At 40.3% G+C, this 17,776-nt stretch overlaps 2 protein-coding genes across 2 annotated transcripts in view; one reads left to right on the top strand and one right to left on the bottom strand.

The window, feature by feature from the left end:
• LOC137789641 (proteasome activator complex subunit 4B-like) overlaps positions 1-7,573 on the top strand; it is a 30,071-nt gene extending 22,498 nt beyond the window's left edge. The window contains exons 39-47 of the mRNA XM_068583380.1: positions 306-397; positions 589-720; positions 924-1,126; positions 2,493-2,578; positions 2,802-2,930; positions 3,882-4,037; positions 5,069-5,207; positions 5,408-5,541; positions 7,098-7,573. Coding sequence (XP_068439481.1) covers positions 306-397; positions 589-720; positions 924-1,126; positions 2,493-2,578; positions 2,802-2,930; positions 3,882-4,037; positions 5,069-5,207; positions 5,408-5,541; positions 7,098-7,232 — 1,206 coding nt within the window. The 3' untranslated portion in view covers positions 7,233-7,573. The remainder of the gene's footprint in view (positions 1-305; positions 398-588; positions 721-923; positions 1,127-2,492; positions 2,579-2,801; positions 2,931-3,881; positions 4,038-5,068; positions 5,208-5,407; positions 5,542-7,097) is intronic.
• Positions 7,574-8,367: 794 nt separating this feature from the next.
• chac2 (ChaC, cation transport regulator homolog 2 (E. coli)) lies at positions 8,368-11,646 on the bottom strand. Its single transcript, XM_068583432.1, has 3 exons — positions 11,325-11,646; positions 10,729-10,764; positions 8,368-9,220 (listed from the first exon to the last, which is right to left on the bottom strand). The coding sequence occupies exons 1-3, from the start codon at positions 11,457-11,459 to the stop codon at positions 8,825-8,827; spliced, it is 567 nt and encodes a 188-aa protein (XP_068439533.1). The 5' UTR covers positions 11,460-11,646; the 3' UTR covers positions 8,368-8,824.
• Positions 11,647-17,776: the final 6,130 nt, after the last annotated feature.

Genomic DNA, 17,776 nt, shown 5'->3' with positions numbered 1-17,776 from the left:
TGTCCAAATTGAATGGAAATCATTTCCAAAATTCTTATATTGAACAAATAAAACGTCAAACTGAACACAAAAAGAACCAATATAAATTTATTGCGCAAGTTGACACGAGGATAACAAAATGTGTATGCTAACACGCTGAGATTGGAACAATGGTAAACATTACACCTGCTACATCTCAGCATGGTATGTGTATATTTCCACTGTCAGTAAAGCTCTCAGTAACTCAGTGGATACATACACGGTGTGCTCGCCTGAAATAATATTTCTAAAAATAAGCCTATTTTGTAATGGCTGCTGTACAACAGGAGGGCCGAGACCCCAGGAAACTCCACTGGCTGTTTGAGCTGCTGATGGAGAGCCCGCTGAGCGGAGAGAGCGGCTCGTTCAGGGACGCCAGGTATGTGTGTGAGTGTGTGTGTGTGTGTGTGTGTGCATGAATATCTTTACGCACAGAATATGCGTTTATGTCATCGGCAGTATTTCGGAGGTTTCTGATTTCAGGCTGCAGTAGTAACCCGAGCTGACGTATGCTGAGCTGACATGCTGCAATAACACCCCCTCCTCCCCCTCCCTCTTTGTCTCTGTCAGCTTGCTGTATGTGCTTCAGGGAGGTCTGGCCCAGCAGCAGTGGAGAGTCTCTGAACTGCTGCACAGGCTGCTGACTTACCTGGAGCCCAAACTCACCCAGGTGTACAAGAATGTCAGGGAGCGCATTGGAAGGTAACCCGGTGTCCTCTCCTCTGGGCTTACATAATCGTGGTTAAGTAGGTTAATCTAATTAGTTTGCGTGTGCTGTTTGGTCTGTTCAATTCTAAGCCTCTTTATTAATCAAGTGTTCCCATTTTGTATTTGTGACTCTTTTCTTTTCTCTCCTCTCCCTCCCCACCCCCCTCCTCTCTCTCTCTCTCTCTCTCTCTCTCCAGTGTCCTGACCTATATCTTCATGATAGACGTGGCCCTGCCCCACACCCGGCCCACCTCCTCCCCCCACGTGGCAGAGTTCGTCACTCGGGTCTTAGAGCGGCTCAAGCCGCTCACGTCAGAGCCGGAGATCCACAACCACGTCCACGAGGAGAACACCCAGGAGACGGACGAGCGCACCCAGGCTGTCAAACTGCTCAAGACGGGTCAGCATGTGGATGCAAGCATGGGATGTAAAAATGAAGGATAAAACAAAGTAAAAAAGCGTGAGCTCTTCCTGGGTTCACCTCTAGGAGCTCCTTGCAAGGGGAGTGGAGCCTTTCAAAACAAAGTTACGGATAGGAGTCAAATTCAATATTTGGGAGGGGGACTAATATTAAGATTTGAACTTGCCAGGTAGTGCAATGTACTAGATTTTATTATTGATTTGGTTTTCCCCTCAGATACAGTCTCCAATGACAGTTCAAGAAATTATTGACCAGTTTTTTTTCCAGCAATCTTTCTTTTTTATTATATTTATTTAAATGTTCAATTCCTCCGGATTATGAAAACTTTTTTTTATTATTATTCAAATTACTTTTCGTTTAGTTATATGCAGAAAGTTAGTTTTTTAGTTGCCTCGTACATTTCTGCCTCCACACAAATCCAGCTGAGGTGGACTTTCACTCTTGGTGCTTACAGCGTTGAAATGTCCCATTTTACAAAAATTCAATAGCAACATATTTTTTGCAATGAGAGGCAGCAGCAGAAATCCCTGCCTTTTTAAAACCTGGGCAAATCAAATCAAAACTACGTGCACGGTTAGATACCACTAAAAGAATTGTAAGCAAGGCCGTAGCTGCCGCCGATGAAACAGTTTGGTGGTTTTTAGTAATCATGGGAATAAAAATAAAAAACATTACTATGATTTATTTGAATTGGACTACTTTTAGCTGAACACAAATCAAGTATTAAATATTTTCCACCAGATGTTTATTGATTGCAGAGTCAAATTTACGAGAAAAAAATATTGCCGCGAACTAAAAAGACTAAATTTGTGACTAAATAGATTAAATATGATTGAGTGTTTCATAATTATATCTTACTGAACTTTATACATTTTGATTTAGTTTTGTGTCGCCACTCAAAGTCAAACAGTGATTCTAAAAGAAAAAACAATCATCCTAGTTTTGCAACAGATGTTTTTTTTTTTAATCACGATTTCTTGTTTTATTTCTTATTGCAGTGTACTAACCCCTGCTTTACTTATTCGTGGTGGTACATCACTTTTTTTGTCTTGCATTGTTGGTTTTTCAGTTTCTGTTCCCACCCTGATGTCCATTATACACATACATATCTTGTTATGGAATTATCCAAATCATTAGATACCAAATCATGATAGATTGTGTTTTATTACCAGAGCAATGCGGTAAGGTCACAGCTCCAAGTCTGTTGTTTTTATTATTTGGCAGCAATCCAACCTATCCTGTGTGTGTGTGTGTGTGTGTGTGTGTGTGTGTGTGTGTGTGTGTGTGTGTGGGTGTGTGCGTGTGTGTGTGTGTGTGTTTGTCTCTGTCTGTGTACCACTTGCAGTGTTGAAATGGTTGATGGCGAGCGCAGGGCGAACCTTTACCACTCCTGTTCAGCCACAACTCCAGCTCCTGCCTCTACTCTTCAAAGTACACACACCCACCCACACACACACACACACACACACACACACACACACACACACACACACACACACACACACAGGTCCCAGCGCAGCATTATTACCCACTCAATCTTACTTGCCCATTACACTCAATTTCTCTCTTCATTTACTCAAAACGGTGCGTAGCTCTGTGTCTTCCTATCTCTCTCCATCGCTCTCTCTCTCCCTCTGTTTCTCTCTCCCTGCAGATTGCCCCGGTGGAGATTGATGAGAGCTATGATGAGATGAAGCAGGATGCTCGCACGTGTCTCTCTCTCATGTCCCAGGGCCTGCTGTATCCTGAGCACATCCCTCTGGTTCTGGCAGCGCTGGAAGAAGTAATATGCAAACACACACACACACACACACACACAGACACACACACACACACACACACACACATACTTCCCCACCTGCCTGCTGTCGGTGTTCAGAGCATAATTCTGCCCAAGGTGTTGTTAGCCTAAAAACAACCCGTGCTATTTTATTTTTTTGCTTACTTTGTGGCGCTTGCAGTTTTTTGCACGTTTTGCATGCGAGCGGCGCCTCTGATGAGAAACTCTCAAATGCCATCAGAATATCTAAGCATGGTGTCTGCAGTGGTAGACCGTATGAGATCACCGTTTTAAAAAAGAAATCTGGTTGCAATCTCATGTCGTGTGCACACATTATAAAGATAGCTTGACATTTTGGGAAAGACTTGCTGTCTCGCTTTAGAGGAGGACAGTTTGACCTGTTTCCATTCCTTACGTCAACATGTCAGCGTTGGCATTGTCATCACGTTTGCATCCTTTCTTTCAATCATGTTATCTTAAGTTCACACACGTTACACATTACCTCAAACTAGACGACAAAAAACAACAACAAACAAATGCAACATAATACATGGCAGCATAAGAACCAACCATACAAACAATCGGACAGGGACAGAAAAACACGGACGTAAATCAGACATAAATCATCCAGTTTGCATTCTAATGTTATCATTTAGCCTCACAGAGCCGCCACCATGGCCCAAGACGTTTATTGCCGTTTAGCTCGAGCGAAAAGCTTTTCATTACATGACAATGAAACTTCATAAACTGTCAGAGAAGCATTGAACTGATGCAACATGATCATCTTGCACACACATGATAACACCGTGTGTACACGTTCTTTGAATCTTGTGTGCACAACATATTAACGCGTGTCCACGCCATCATATTTTGCTTGAACCATGACAATTAAAGGTCTATCTCTCTCTCGCTCTCTCTCTCTCTCTCTCCCTTTTCTGTCTCCTGTCCCTCCAGATGGCCGGCAGCAGGTCGTGGCATGCGCGCTACTCAGTACTGACCTACCTCCAGATCATGGTTTTCTACAACTTGTTCACCCTGCTCAGTGTGCCCGCCGAGGTGCTGCGCATCCGGAAGCTGGTGATGCAGCTGCTGCTTGACGAGCAGCTCGAGGTAATGCATGCACAAAAAACAGCCATTGTCCCTCTGCAAGGTATAATTGTCAAGAGATTATAAATGGCCTCTTATTGTCCCTTACCTTCTCCTCACTAAATCTTAATCCCTCTTTTCTTATTCGCAGTTATTGCTTAAAAATAACCCTCTACCTCTCTACTGAGCTCTTCATTTATTTTCCTGTTTTGGTGCCTTTCTCTTTATCTGTGGTATCAGGGATGTTGATGGAGCACTACGGCCACCGTGCACTTCTTTGTAGAGAGTCTAGTTCGCTATTTAAGTGATCTAAAAATAACATCATTAATCAATCTAATGCCCAAAATATAATCTGGCAAGGCATATATGTTTTGACTCTTCACCAACTGTTAATTATTCATACATCTGTATTGAATGCAGTAAAATAAACTACACAACTCATGCAGAATGTAGAAGTCTCTTCTGATATTGATTTGTTTCTTTTTAGTGTGCATTAAAATGATGCACAAAAAAAAGAGCATCATTTGTGAAGTGCACAAATCGTGCTTTTAAAACCTTTAACTTGTCTCTCCGTTATCTATTGATTGTTCGTGTACAGGTCAAAATAAATAATCGTTAAGGTTCACCCGGGTTGTCTAACTTGCAAAAACAGTTGCTTCTCTCAGTATTTCTTCAACTGTGTAAGTGTCCAGCTGGTCAATGTGTTGTCGTTGTGTCATTGTCTCTTTCGATGCATCAATCATCACTCAGTGCTTATTCATAATTTATGCAAAGTGATGCAGGGAGGCAGTGATGTTCAGCAAGTGAATTTCACCTCAGCTCAACTCGGCATCCTCCTCCCTCCTCCCTGTCCTCTTCTGCTCATCTCTGTCCCGTGTACCTTTCCACCTGATCTTTTGATAAATTGTGCATGCGTTTCTCGCCCTAAAACTACCTTGTGCTTTCTTTTATTTGTCTGTCCTGATCTTCAGAGGTCTCTCTTTTTCTTTCTCTCTCCTTGCGGTGCCTCCCTCCATCTCTCTTTATCCTCCTCCTCCCCCTCCTGCTCCCTGTAGGTGAGGGACATGGCAGGCACCACCCTCAGTGGTTTACTGCAGTGCCAGTTCTTCCCTATGGACTCCAGTCTGCAGACACAGCTCCAGACGCTGAGTCAGACTCGCCTCCCCAAGGCAAGAGGAGAACTGGCCTCCACAGGTACACACACGGACACACACTCACACACATTTATGTGCACGTCACAATCATACAGTGAGGCAATCACAGTAATACTTGCCCTATTACCCTTTCTTATCCCAGGGGAATTGTGAACCTTGAAATTCAAAGGCTCATTTTAACTCCCTATTGGTGTGTGTGTGTGTGTGTGTGTGTGTGTGTGTGTGTGTGTGTGTTCACAGACTTAGTGCGGCGCCATGCCGGAGTGCTCGGCCTCAGTGCGTGCATCCTGTCGAGCCCCTACGATGTCCCAGACTGGATGCCTCAGATACTGATGGACCTGAGCGACCATCTCCACGACCCACAGCCTATAGAGGTACACACACACACACACACACACACACACTAGTGTACACACACACAGTCACATACAAACATCGAGCTCAACACAGTGTGAGCTGAAAGAATACAATTTCATTGTCCAATTGAGGAGAAAATTGTGTCTTTGGCTGTTCTTCAGGCATGAAGAAGACATACAATGTAATCCGTAATGCAGAGTTTGAATAATACATTAGAGCCAGTGATGATGATAATTTACTGCTTCTCCTGTTACAAAATGAAAGAGATGAGAAAAAAAAATACAATGGAATACAGTTAAAGATTATATTTGCCAGTAGATGAATTACCCGGTCTGGTACGACAGCTTCTGAGAAGGAGAGTCGTTCTATAAACGAATGGCAGAAGTAGATTTTGTGCGGAAAAATAAGCGTGTAATATCTTGGTTTCTTCAGGCAGACTAAGTAATCTGTAGTCTAAATCAGTTTTGCTTGTCATGCCACGGGCATCCCCTTCCTTTCTTCCTTCCTCCCCTGAACTCTTCTTATTTTGTTTGAAGGCCTTGATGTAAAAGGAAAACACTCAAAGTGTAAGTCGTGCGTACATCCTCGGTTATTCTCATCATCCGTTTCACGCTCCTGACTCTGTGTCCTTGTTGAACCTCGCTAACTTTTCCCTCCAAACTTGTTTCACTTGAAATCATTTCTACGTTTTTGTATTCAAATTGCTATTTGTGGCATTTTACCATCAATAAAATATTCTTACCTCATTAGTTTTTAATACATGTAAACAAAGGCTGGAAACGTTGTCAGCTGCTGTTAGTTTCTACCCCGCGCGCTACATCGTGTCCCCAGATCAGCGAGTGGCGGCGCCGTTGTTTCCTCGGCTACAAAACAGGAACTATTTACTTTGCAAGTCATTACTCTGCCTCGTTCTAGTTCCACTGGTGAACGTGAGGGTGGCTCTCCTCGTAGGAACTGAAAGTGGCTGTTATCAAAGGATGTTTTTCAGTTGTGAACATTTTTCGCTCCTGAATAACAAATGGAGCAACAGAAAGAACTATCAACACCCTCTTTATTGCAGCAGTTTACTGCAGTGTTTCATGGAAACGTCCTCATTTTGAGAGACAAACTTTAAAATGCGCATTTTTTACTCGCAGTGATGGAATTTTAGTCCACGGAAAAAGAGCTCCACTCAATCTGCGAGGAGGCTGATATACTGTGAAAACATACGAATGTGAGTTATATTATTAACTCCGTTCAATGAAATGGGATTCAAAAATAATTTAACAAAACCCAAATTATGTTTGTATGGTTTATATGTTACTTAACAAAAGTGTGATACGCCTCGCTTAGTGAACAATGATCATTTAAGAACTTAATCATGACTTCATGAAATATACTGGTGTTCAAGGGTGGGAATCCTTTAGCTGTATTTACTCTGATTTCTCCAGTATCATAATGTATTGGTCATGTTTTGCAAGACATAATTCGTAAGCCTTTGTGAGATGGGCATAGATGTACACGGGTCATTCTGTCGCGTTTATTTTCCCATGGTGTCGGTAGTGAGGACGTTGATGATGTTTGTTGTTCCAAGATGACCGTGAAGAAGACCCTGTCGGAGTTCCGGCGTACGCACCACGATAACTGGCAGGAGCACCGGCAGTGCTTCACTGACGACCAGCTGCTCGTGCTCACGGACCTGCTGGTGTCGCCGTGTTACTACGCCTAAGACGGCCGGCGGCCTCCGCTCACCGACCGGACCGTCTCCTCAAAGACTAACACGACAACCACCGCGGTCCCCTGCGCAGCCCGTTTTGAATAATATTGTGGGAACATATTGTAGGAACATCGATGTTGTGGCAGCGGCTGAGAGCCACGCCTCTGGAAGTCTGCGTGCCAAACTCGGGCAGGAGAGCCGCCCTGGACGAGGCGGTTTCAAATATCCCACTTATTTTGTCTCGCCAAGCAGCTCCACAGCCCCAAAGGTGGCCATTTTACTTTCAAGGTATCTTTTGTTGTTGCTGTTGTGTAATATCTACAGTCACTCATTTGCCAGAAACCTCTGTATCTTTTCACGTCACTATTCTCGTTAATAAAGTATTAATAATTTATAAAATACAATATTTTAAATGATACAAATGTTTAAAATTAATATTTAAAAGATATTGTATTCAATACTTTAATAGTATTTATAATACTGTATAATATATATGAAATAATGTCACTAAACGTTATGTAATAAAAATGTATATACACCTATAATAAGTAATAAGATGTACAACATGTTGACACAGGCTGCTGTGTTGTATTATACAGTAGCTCAACACTGAGAATTGTTTCCTGTTGAATAAATTCACTGCATCATTTTTAAAAAGATGTGTTGAGTGTGACATGCTTTGCATACTTTCATATCACATCTGTTCTGCACAGGGACAGAGATCAAACATAGCCGAGATGTCGTACAGATGCTGTGTGTGTGTGTGCGTGTGTGTGTGTGTGTTAGAGAAGACGGGGTCACAGATAGAGCCGTCGTCCATGTATGCGGAGCTGTTAATACATGCTTTGACATGTTCACTGTGTTGAAGATAACGACTCTACACTGCGTGAGAGGGATCGCAGCACCCTAGTATGATGATGATACCTACTCTGAAAGTTGAAATCATATTTAAAAAGACAGTTCAAAGATGTTTACAAAAAGTAAGGAACTTTAGAAAGAGTTCTGACGATGTCTTTTAAAAAGCCAAAAGGTGTTTGGGCGTGACAGATTTTCCTGAACTAATATTTAAGCTTTGTTTTAGATTGTTTGACCTTCTTAATATCATTAAAATGAACTAAATTCGTCTCATGAAACCAGGAAGGCAGGGTAATCAAATAGTCACTGTTTATTTTATCTCCTGAGAGATTTCTGCTGTTTTCTTCTCACAAATCCAATGTTGACCTCGGGTAGTTCACCCAGCACAAGATGTTTCAAAATTCATAGACAGACAAAATGTGTATGTGAATGTCAGTGGATATTCACTCAGAATACATGTATTAATTAAAAGAATTCTTCATTTGCTCTGTTTTGTATTGTGCAAAGATAAAATGTACTTTATCCAAAGCATATTTTGTGATCCTTCAACATGTAGTTTTAACTACAGTACCTTCATGTATTTTTTTTTGTTTCAAGCATCTTTCAATAGATATGATTTGTAATGTGTTTTCTGTATGGGACAAAATGATGACATTAACTTGTAATTTGACACTTATAACAGACTTGTAACTGACAAAGCTAGCCAGTTATATGTCATTGATCCCATTATATTAGTTATCTGATCACAATTAACCCATTTGAGTGTGTGAGTGTTTCTGACCGTTGTGTACTCGTTCCCTCACTAAACTTTCTAGAGAAAACAGGTGTGTGTCTGAGTCCTCAGGCAGAATCGTCCTAACAGCATCAGCCAGCTGAAATAGGTACTCTGTGTTTCGCCCACTTGGACCGGTAGAGGCGACGATCTGGTTGGCTATCTCCTCCAGAGGGGCGGGGCCGAGGTAGTCTGGATTGTCCTGAGATCCGATGTAGAGAAGAGTCTGGCTTGGCGAGGGAGAAAGTGGCGGATGGGGGTGAAAGGTCACAGTGATGACCTGATAGCCATTTTTTTCTCTGTAGTCAAGGTAGCGCTTCACTTCCTGCTCCCGGCCGGTCGGCAGCTTGTAAGCAACGCCCCAAACACACCCCTTAAAAATAGAGAAAGAAAAAAACACTTAGCTTTGAATCTGTAGGAAAGAATGTAGAATTACGAGGTGTCTTTCGGTCAAATTATGTTCCCATTAAGAGTCAAATAGACCTTAAAGCAGGCAATGCTTTGGGACATGGCTACTTTGTGATTAACAGGTCACTACCGCTACCTATGTGGCGTGGCGTCTCTAGGTCACTCCTCCGCAGACCAAATAGGATCACTGGTTGCAAGAAGCCAAGATGGCGACGGCCGTTATCCAAGATGGCGACGACTAAAATACAACCAAAACTCAAAAACTTTCCATAATGGTAAAGTGAATAGCTTTTAGATTAGATTAGATTAGATTTTCCTTTATTAGTCCCTCAGTGGGAAAATTTGCAGGATTTTTGATATTTGACTGTTGGTTGGAATAATATGAAGACATCCACTTGAACTGGAGAAAACTAAGAAGTATTTTTTGGTATTTTCCTGACAATTCATAGACCAAGTTATTATTGAAGGGGCAGAATAATAAATAATGAAAGCAAACTTTAGTTACAGCCCTATTTGTATTGTCATAATATTTATGAACAGAAGCTGACTGCCGTAGACGATGATTTTGACCTCATAAGTAACATAACTTAAGATAAGATACTCATCAGTCACCTCTGAATGCATGTTTTCTAGATGCTCACCATGTGCTTGCAACATTACACATTACATTGTTTCACATCAGTCATGTATGTCAATGAATAAAATATTCATAACACTGACAGTCGACTGTTCCATAGGGAAAAAACGGATGTAAGTGATTGCAAACTGTGTTATCTTCAGTGCAATTTCCTTAACACAATCTTGCTGTTCATGTAGTTGCAGCGTTAGTTTGTTGGCCTCTACGCTGCAAGATATCTCTTAATTATTCTCAATAATACAGTAATAAATAACAAGGTGGGTGAATTATGACCGTCAGGTGGGGATAATCTATTATTACTGTATATGATTAACATGAGATATTGTTTGCTTTTCCCCTTAACATAATTTGTCTTCTACATAAAGGAGAGCAGCAACAATTAGTGGATTAAGCGACAAAAAAATAATCAGAAGCTGTTTTGAAAATCACTTAATCTCTAAAAATAAACCTAAAAAACATTTAATTATATTGATTTTTCGTTAGTTGAAGGAACATTTATGGATAATCATTTTCATGATCAAATAATCTTTCAGGTTATTCATCAATACTAAAGCCCAAACATTTGCTGGTTTCCAGCTTCTGCAATGGGAGCATTTTCTGCAGTTTTCTGCTTCACGTTATTGTAAACTGGCTAAATTGGTTTTTCGGAGTGTTGGTTTGACAAAACAAGACATTTGAAGACGTCACCTCGGGATGAACATTTTTCACAATTTCCTCGACAAAACTTAATCGAGAAAGTAATTGGCAAAGTAATAGACAGTGAAATTAATCGTTAGTTGAAGCTCTATTACAAAGTAATGTACGGCACCATTAGGTTTAGGAGGGGTATGTCTCACCTCAGGATCCTCCACCAGTGTCACCACCCGGCCAGGCTGTAAAGGACACAGACAGACAGGCAAGCTTTAAAACATCAGCAAATACACATACAGTAAAGCAACCAAGTAGGAGTATATTACTTTTTTTTAATGGCTGGTCACTAACACTAAACAAATGACAACAACACCGATTATATTTAAATGGGAAGGTTATATTAGAAGCTGCAAAAGCATACACACTACAATGAATAACCTGTCATGTTTAGTATGAAGTTGCATTCCCTTAAACAATAAAATGTTTTAAAAAACTAACTAACTAAATGGCAACTTTCTAAACCTTTGAGTTAGTTAATACTTAAGATAGCAGCTGCTTGTTTAATAGTCAGCCAACGTTACAGTTACACCACATGAATGCATGCATTCACAAAGAGATGTTCATTAACTTTTCCCATTTAAATGAGATATTTAACGAAGAGGATGCAAATCCTGCTTTTATTGTTTTTTGTTTTGCCCCCTTTATCAACAGACGTGGCAACCTTGCATCAGTAGCTAATTGCTGTCGTCACAATACAACGGCTTAACGTCACCTATCCCCGAAGACAATAAAGTTTACTCACCTTCCCCGGTACACCCCGGTGGTCGGTGCTGCCCTGCCAAAACCGGCGGCTGAAGCCTTTTATGAAGCCAATTCTCTTTTCCTCATAAGGAAAATCCACTTTCCATATAAGAGACCCGTAGCCGAAAACCCACATGATAGGGCGTCAAGCTAATGGTAAGGAAGGACGGCTAAAACTGAACTAAAAGACGAAGTTAGTCTGACCGTCGTTTCACAACGAGAGCCATTTCATAATAAATTAAATGACTCGTCACTACACCTGTCACAGAGTAAACGGTATTTTACCGCGTATCTGTCCCAGTACTAAATACTGTCAAGTCATCTTGGTTACGTAACGACAGGTACTTTCGCCCAGCAGTTTTTCAGTATAAAACATAGTCCTAACAAATTGCACATCTTTTTGATAACGTTAACACACAGAGGAGTTATCGGCAGCTAAACACAATTCTTTGTTCCTTTTTGATAGTATTTTGTTGTTTTAATCTTACGTTGTACCACTATAGGCATAACTTTAAAGAGCCTTCCACTTTTATTTTGAAGGCAATAGCTATTCCGGATGTTTCTATTTCAGTGCAAAATCTAATAATGGACATGAAGAAAGCGACAACTCGTTTAAACTAGTATATAATTGTTCTATTCACCCTTTAAGAAAACGTGTTTGTGCCTTTTTTTTAATTAGCAAATATACATGAAATCACAGGTTTGATAAACGCACAAAAAACTTTTGTGTCAACTTGTAATATTCCGTCACATTCTGTCCAACCTCTTGAAAAAAAAGAAAACCCGGAAACTGTTGAATTGTATGGAAGGCCATTCTCGCCACGAAAAAAAAAAATTAGGACCAGAAAAAAAAAAAAAAAAATTAGGACCAAAAAAAAAAAAATTACGCCCAAAAAAAAAAATATAGGTTTCTTTTCGTTGACAAAAATTAAGAAAACATGGCGGAAATGGGCTTCCATAGATTATTGTTGTGAGTAAAACAAGATATAAAGTAGCAGCGCACATGTCCCAATTGACTTAAATGTTTGAATGTTTGAATTAGTTTCTTTGTTATACAATGTGTAATAACAATGAAGATTAAGAAGTGGATGCAAATTTGACTTTTTGAATGCTTCGAGGATTCCTATCCAATGACACATTAAGAAATTATAAATGTGTTTTTGTGACCTTGTTTTCGCTTGTAGAAAAAAGGAAACAATGTTATACTTTGTTTAATGATCTGAAACAAATAATTAATGTATTCTGAGCTCACAGAGTGTTTCGTATGCACCAATTAATGTATGTTCAATGAATGTGCACTTGACCTTTCGCATGTGTTACAAACCAAAAAAAGCAATATGGGCTTCAGTCCTGACACCAGGGGGTGCTGAGTTTCTATTTCCCTCAGTGTTTCATTGTGTGTTCTCCTAAATAACATGCTCCTCTTGTATGTGTGTGAGCAGTGATTCAGAACCAAACAAAGTGGACAGCTACAGTCTGGCCTGTGATGTTTGCTCCATGTACAGCAGACACGCTCATTCTTCTTCTTCTGAGAGAAGCTCGTCAGCAAACATTTTATGTAACTGACCAGCCTCGCGTTTGAAGGGGCAGATCGGTGGTTGTAATCCACAACTGGGCTGGAAAATGCTGCTGAGGAGGCATCTGCCGTGAAGACAAGCGTGTTCAAGACATCAGAACCAAAGCTGCTGCAGTGGAGCTGCTCACTAAAGGTCAGCTCTCAGGTGGGAATTTGTGTAAATCTGTGTGAAGCATAGATCAGGATTAATGTCATAGCACTTACCGTAATGTGAAGCAGGTACATGGAGCTGTATCAAATAGTGCATGTTCCCTGCTGTGAAAATGATCGGCCTTTTATATTTACTGTAAACCTCTACAGAGCGACACAGACGTGTTAACGGCTAAATCCTTCTCCAAATATCTTAAACCGCAAGCACACATAATTGTTAACTCATTTGTTTGTGCATCAACACCACAAAAAGCTTACAAACTTTCCTGCGGGCTCACCTTTTAAGCACTGTTTGTCTTTGACTGAACAAATGTTTTATTTAGTCTTTGTCGGGCATACATTTTTATTATTATGACAACATAGACATTTTCGAAATATAAACTGTCCCCTTTACGGCCTGTTTGTTGTCTAGTTTTCATGAGGCAAAATATGTTTTATTTCCTCTGTTAAAGAAACACGCAGAATGTGTCTGCACTAGATGAATTTGGCAAATGTGTTATCTCTTGTTTGGAAGATAAGAAAGTTGCAGTAAATATGAAGATAACTCAAGAGGAGTGAATGTGAATAAAATTTACTGGAAACAATAGTGTGAGCAAGAAAATCATTACGTTTTAAACACTGAAGCTTTTAAATTCTAAAATTGACCGTGAGCAATTCAGAAATCCACATTACATCTACTGTAATTCACTCATTATTCCTGATGCTATCAAAAGAGTCATTTTATCAACGGTTCAATCAAACTAAATCAAATAAGTAATTATTGCAAAACAATTCATCAGGGCTGGCATGTACTAGCTGCTTTTCCCTTGTGTCTTCCTTCATCAGCGTTTTCTCCCATTGTTCATACATGTTACATTCACTACAATGTATTCTCATCTTTTCCCTGCGCTGCACCTCTTTCTGTTCCTTCGCCAACTGCAGAGCCTTTGTTAAACTTTCTTGGATGTCTTCAGTCTTCTCTGTTTATTCATTGAGGAGGTGACCAAGAAAGAGACGCACTTCACCATTTTCTCCTTCAGTTAAGTCATTTTTAGTGGTTTCTGTTCGTTAAGGAAAGTCTGCACCAATTTTACACATCAAAGCCAGTTTATTTGACGTGATACGCAGTACAGAACACAGACTTTAAAAACAGCCGTATAAAGCTTTCCAAGCGCTCCTCATTTCCTGTTTTCTACAGTCAGTCAACATCTGTTTTCTTTATCCATTATCCATGACTAACGTAATCCAGTTAATATCATGGCGACAAACGTCCCCTTACGTTAACCAAGTGGTTATTTTAACCCAAACCCTCCATGATGCAAACCCTATTATTTTGGTGCCTGAAGCTAAACACACCTTAATCAGGGGTGTAACATCAGGGAACATTTTAATTTGTGTTGGGCAAGGACCAACAATGTATTTTGTTGTAGTTTGAGTTAAAATAAGCTTGTTATGTAACATACTGAGGTGGCATTAGTTAAGTACTTATGTAACAAAAGTAAAGACGATTGTCAACAGTAATTTTTGGTTCCACGCGAAACATGTGCAGCAGTCTTCTGTGTAAAAGTCCCTCATCCATCTACACCGTCCTCCTCGTGGACTTTATCTCTCTTAACAAATGAAGAGTTCCTTAGCAGCGGCCCTGCATGTCCTGGGTCACGATTACCTGAGTTAAATCCAAATTACAGCGAATTACTTTTTATAGGTTTAAGTACGAACAGTGAATGAGAACAGCCTGACTATGGAATGAAAAATCAGGATATCTCAGTCGCTGCAGCACCAATTGTTCAATCTGTTGCGCCTTCATCATTATGTGAGAGCAATACTTTATTTCGAGAGTGCCCCTTTAAGACCAGTTACACTCCGTCTGTTTTCTCTGAGTGGGTTTTCTTGTTGTATTTTTTTCTGCGGTCTCTTTCATCCAGTTACATTGTGCATCGCTGAATGGAGCTGTCAGCATCCAGAGCACCGTTGTTCTGTTCAAGTTTGTTTGTTGCAGCCAAGGTTGAAGGTTATTTAAGAGGTTCAGACTGGCCAGCAATCATTTAATTAGTTGTTATTGCTCATAGTAATATTACCCTGTGCTTTCTGTCAGCGTTCGAAACCACATTTCTTCAGTTAGTGAAACTACTTTTTTTCCACCAGCAACCTTCATGATCATCCAACTGACCTCCATTTTTTTTTGTACTTCTGAAGCGATCAAGGTCTACAAAACCCATCCAAAGGTCTCCTCCATACTGACTCACTCTCGCAGCAGTGGTTGCACACACACAAAAAAAGCTTTTGAACTTCTGACTCCATCGCAGCAGCCATTGAGGGAAATTAGGCGGCCGAGTCATAAAAGTCCACTATATGTAGAGAGCAGAGTTGAGTGGGCCATTTCTGGCTCTGAGGTCTCAGACGGTTTGATCCTGAACTGCTCATATGACTCCTGAGACTTCGCTCACATACAGGCTCAGTGAAAGCAGCCACATCTATCAGCACTGTTGTACTGAGAGAGTGAGATTCAATTTGGGGTACAGCAACTAATAATGATGATGTGAAGAACCGTAAGATAAGAAAGTAATTATTAGCAAGTCAATATTATCTATTTTGACGCCGTTTTTACACTGAGACTGCAAAAACCTCATCTGTAAAAGTGTTGCACCAGCACAAGCATTGGGTAATTAGAAAAACAGATTGAGAATCATGTTCACTTTGGCATGACTGATATTCGCCCTCCGTCTTCAAACGAGATGTAATAATAGAAATGACGATGAATCAGAAGGTTTCATTGACGATAAATGCTGTATTCTCCTTTGTCTTAGCAGCAACAAAGGCCGAACGTTTGGAGTATATGTGATGATAGAGACTGATTTTAATTCAGAATTTCAATATAAAGTTGAAGTTTCTGCCAAAAAAGACAAATGCCAGCGCATGTGTTAGAAAAGGTCTTTTGACTGAGATGGTGGCAATGAAATCAAAGAAGTAAAGGCAATGTGGATTATTCTATTTAAAAAATATACATACCTAAATTAGATTACTGCTGATTTTAATTTGTTTTAATAATGAACCACAGGCTACTTTCTCTCATTGACTGATAACAAAGTAGTAGCCTAAAACGTCTGTCAGCAATGCACTTAAACATAACTCTCTTTTCCACTTTTCATTTTTAACTCAGATAATTTAAATTGGGGTCATTGTAACCTTTGGAAAATTGTGTCCAATCATTCACCACATGTTTTTTATTCTTGCTGCATGTAGTGAGTAACTACAAAGATATATTCCTCACTTGGAACTGACATTGCTGAAGGGATTTGAGATATTTCCCCCACAAAATTGGTATAAATAAGGCTTAAGTCCAGTTGCTGCAATGGAAACTAATACTCTAAAGCTTCCTCAAGCTTAACCAAAGTCCATAACAAAGTCTATAACTTTATCAGCATGTTTGAGTGAGAACCGTGAAGTGTTATAGGAGACCGATCAGAAGGGACTTCCTTTCTGCAGGATTGCCCAGTTTATAATGATCCATCTTGAGAATAGCAGAATAGGTGACCCCACAGGATGTGTGGGATCAAATTGTTAATATTTCATATTAAATATAAAAAAGTAACAATAAACATTAAAGGAACAGCAACTGTCAACTTAAAAGTAATTGCTCAATTGTTTTTTTTAAAATAGAATATTATGCAACCATTCAAAATTAGTATTTTGCCTTTTTTCTTAAGATGCCTGAAATACGATCTGTGGTTAACACAAGCCTCACGCTGAAGAAAACGTATATGTATCATTAACGTGTGTTTGCCATGGATCTTATTTTCATGAATAATCCAAGATGAAAAAATCCTATTGGCTTTTTGTCAGTGATGGGGTTGGCCTACAAATGATATCATCCCTGCAGTATTTGATCATGAATCAAAGTATTGAGCACATTTAATTCATCCAATAGGGAACGTTAAAGTCTGCACCAAGTTCCATGGCAGTCCATCAAAGAGTTGGATGAGACATTTCACTCTTAACAACAAATGTGAACTATGTGGTGGCGTTAGAGGAAAAGTCAAGGCATTTCCAAACACCCCAGTCAAGTCATTGAGATTTATCCTCTGGGCACCATGGGTATCTGTATCAAATGTCATGCCAATCCATCCAATAGTTGTCCGGGAACGCCCAAAATGTCTAGCTCGTGGTGGCACTACAGGAAAGGTCAATGGGGCACCAAAGTTATTAGGATACATTGTCTGGAACCCATTCATACAGTATCTGTACAATGTTTGAGTACGATAGTTCTTGAGGTATTTCAGTCTGTAATAGTGAGGTGGACCGACCAAAATGCCATACATGCAGTAGAGCCACGCCGAGGCATCAGTATTGACTATTCAGGCACAACTTTGGGTAGAAAATAAAGTCTTACTGTGCTGGCATAGTTTCTGCATTGGAAATAGAACATGTCTTGAGTCTTAGGTTTAAGAGCAGAGATGAGTCAAAGCCAGAGCTGGTGGACAGCTGGCTTGGAAAAAAAACTGGAGTCAGGGCCAAAGTGGAGTCATGGCCACATCAGAGCAGAGCCGCTGTTGGCGCCAATCTGGCCAAAGAGCCACTGAGGAGATGGAGTCGAGATTGAGCCAGAAACATTTTGAGCAAAGCTGGAGCTGATTCCCATCCTGGAGATGAGTGGGAGTTGATGTCAGAGAGGGAGTCTCGTTTTTACTGAGGAAACAGGAACTGATGACGAAGAAGATGATGAGTGGAGTCTGAGTTGCGTCAGAGTG

Source organism: Clinocottus analis, unplaced genomic scaffold, assembly GCF_023055335.1.
Source record: "Clinocottus analis isolate CAN_PGR_092001 unplaced genomic scaffold, fCliAna1.0.p SCAF_19, whole genome shotgun sequence".
Classification (NCBI taxonomy): Eukaryota; Metazoa; Chordata; class Actinopteri; order Perciformes; family Cottidae; genus Clinocottus; species Clinocottus analis.
The sequence above is the reverse complement of the archived record's forward strand: the minus strand, read 5'-3'. Positions and strand labels throughout refer to the sequence as shown.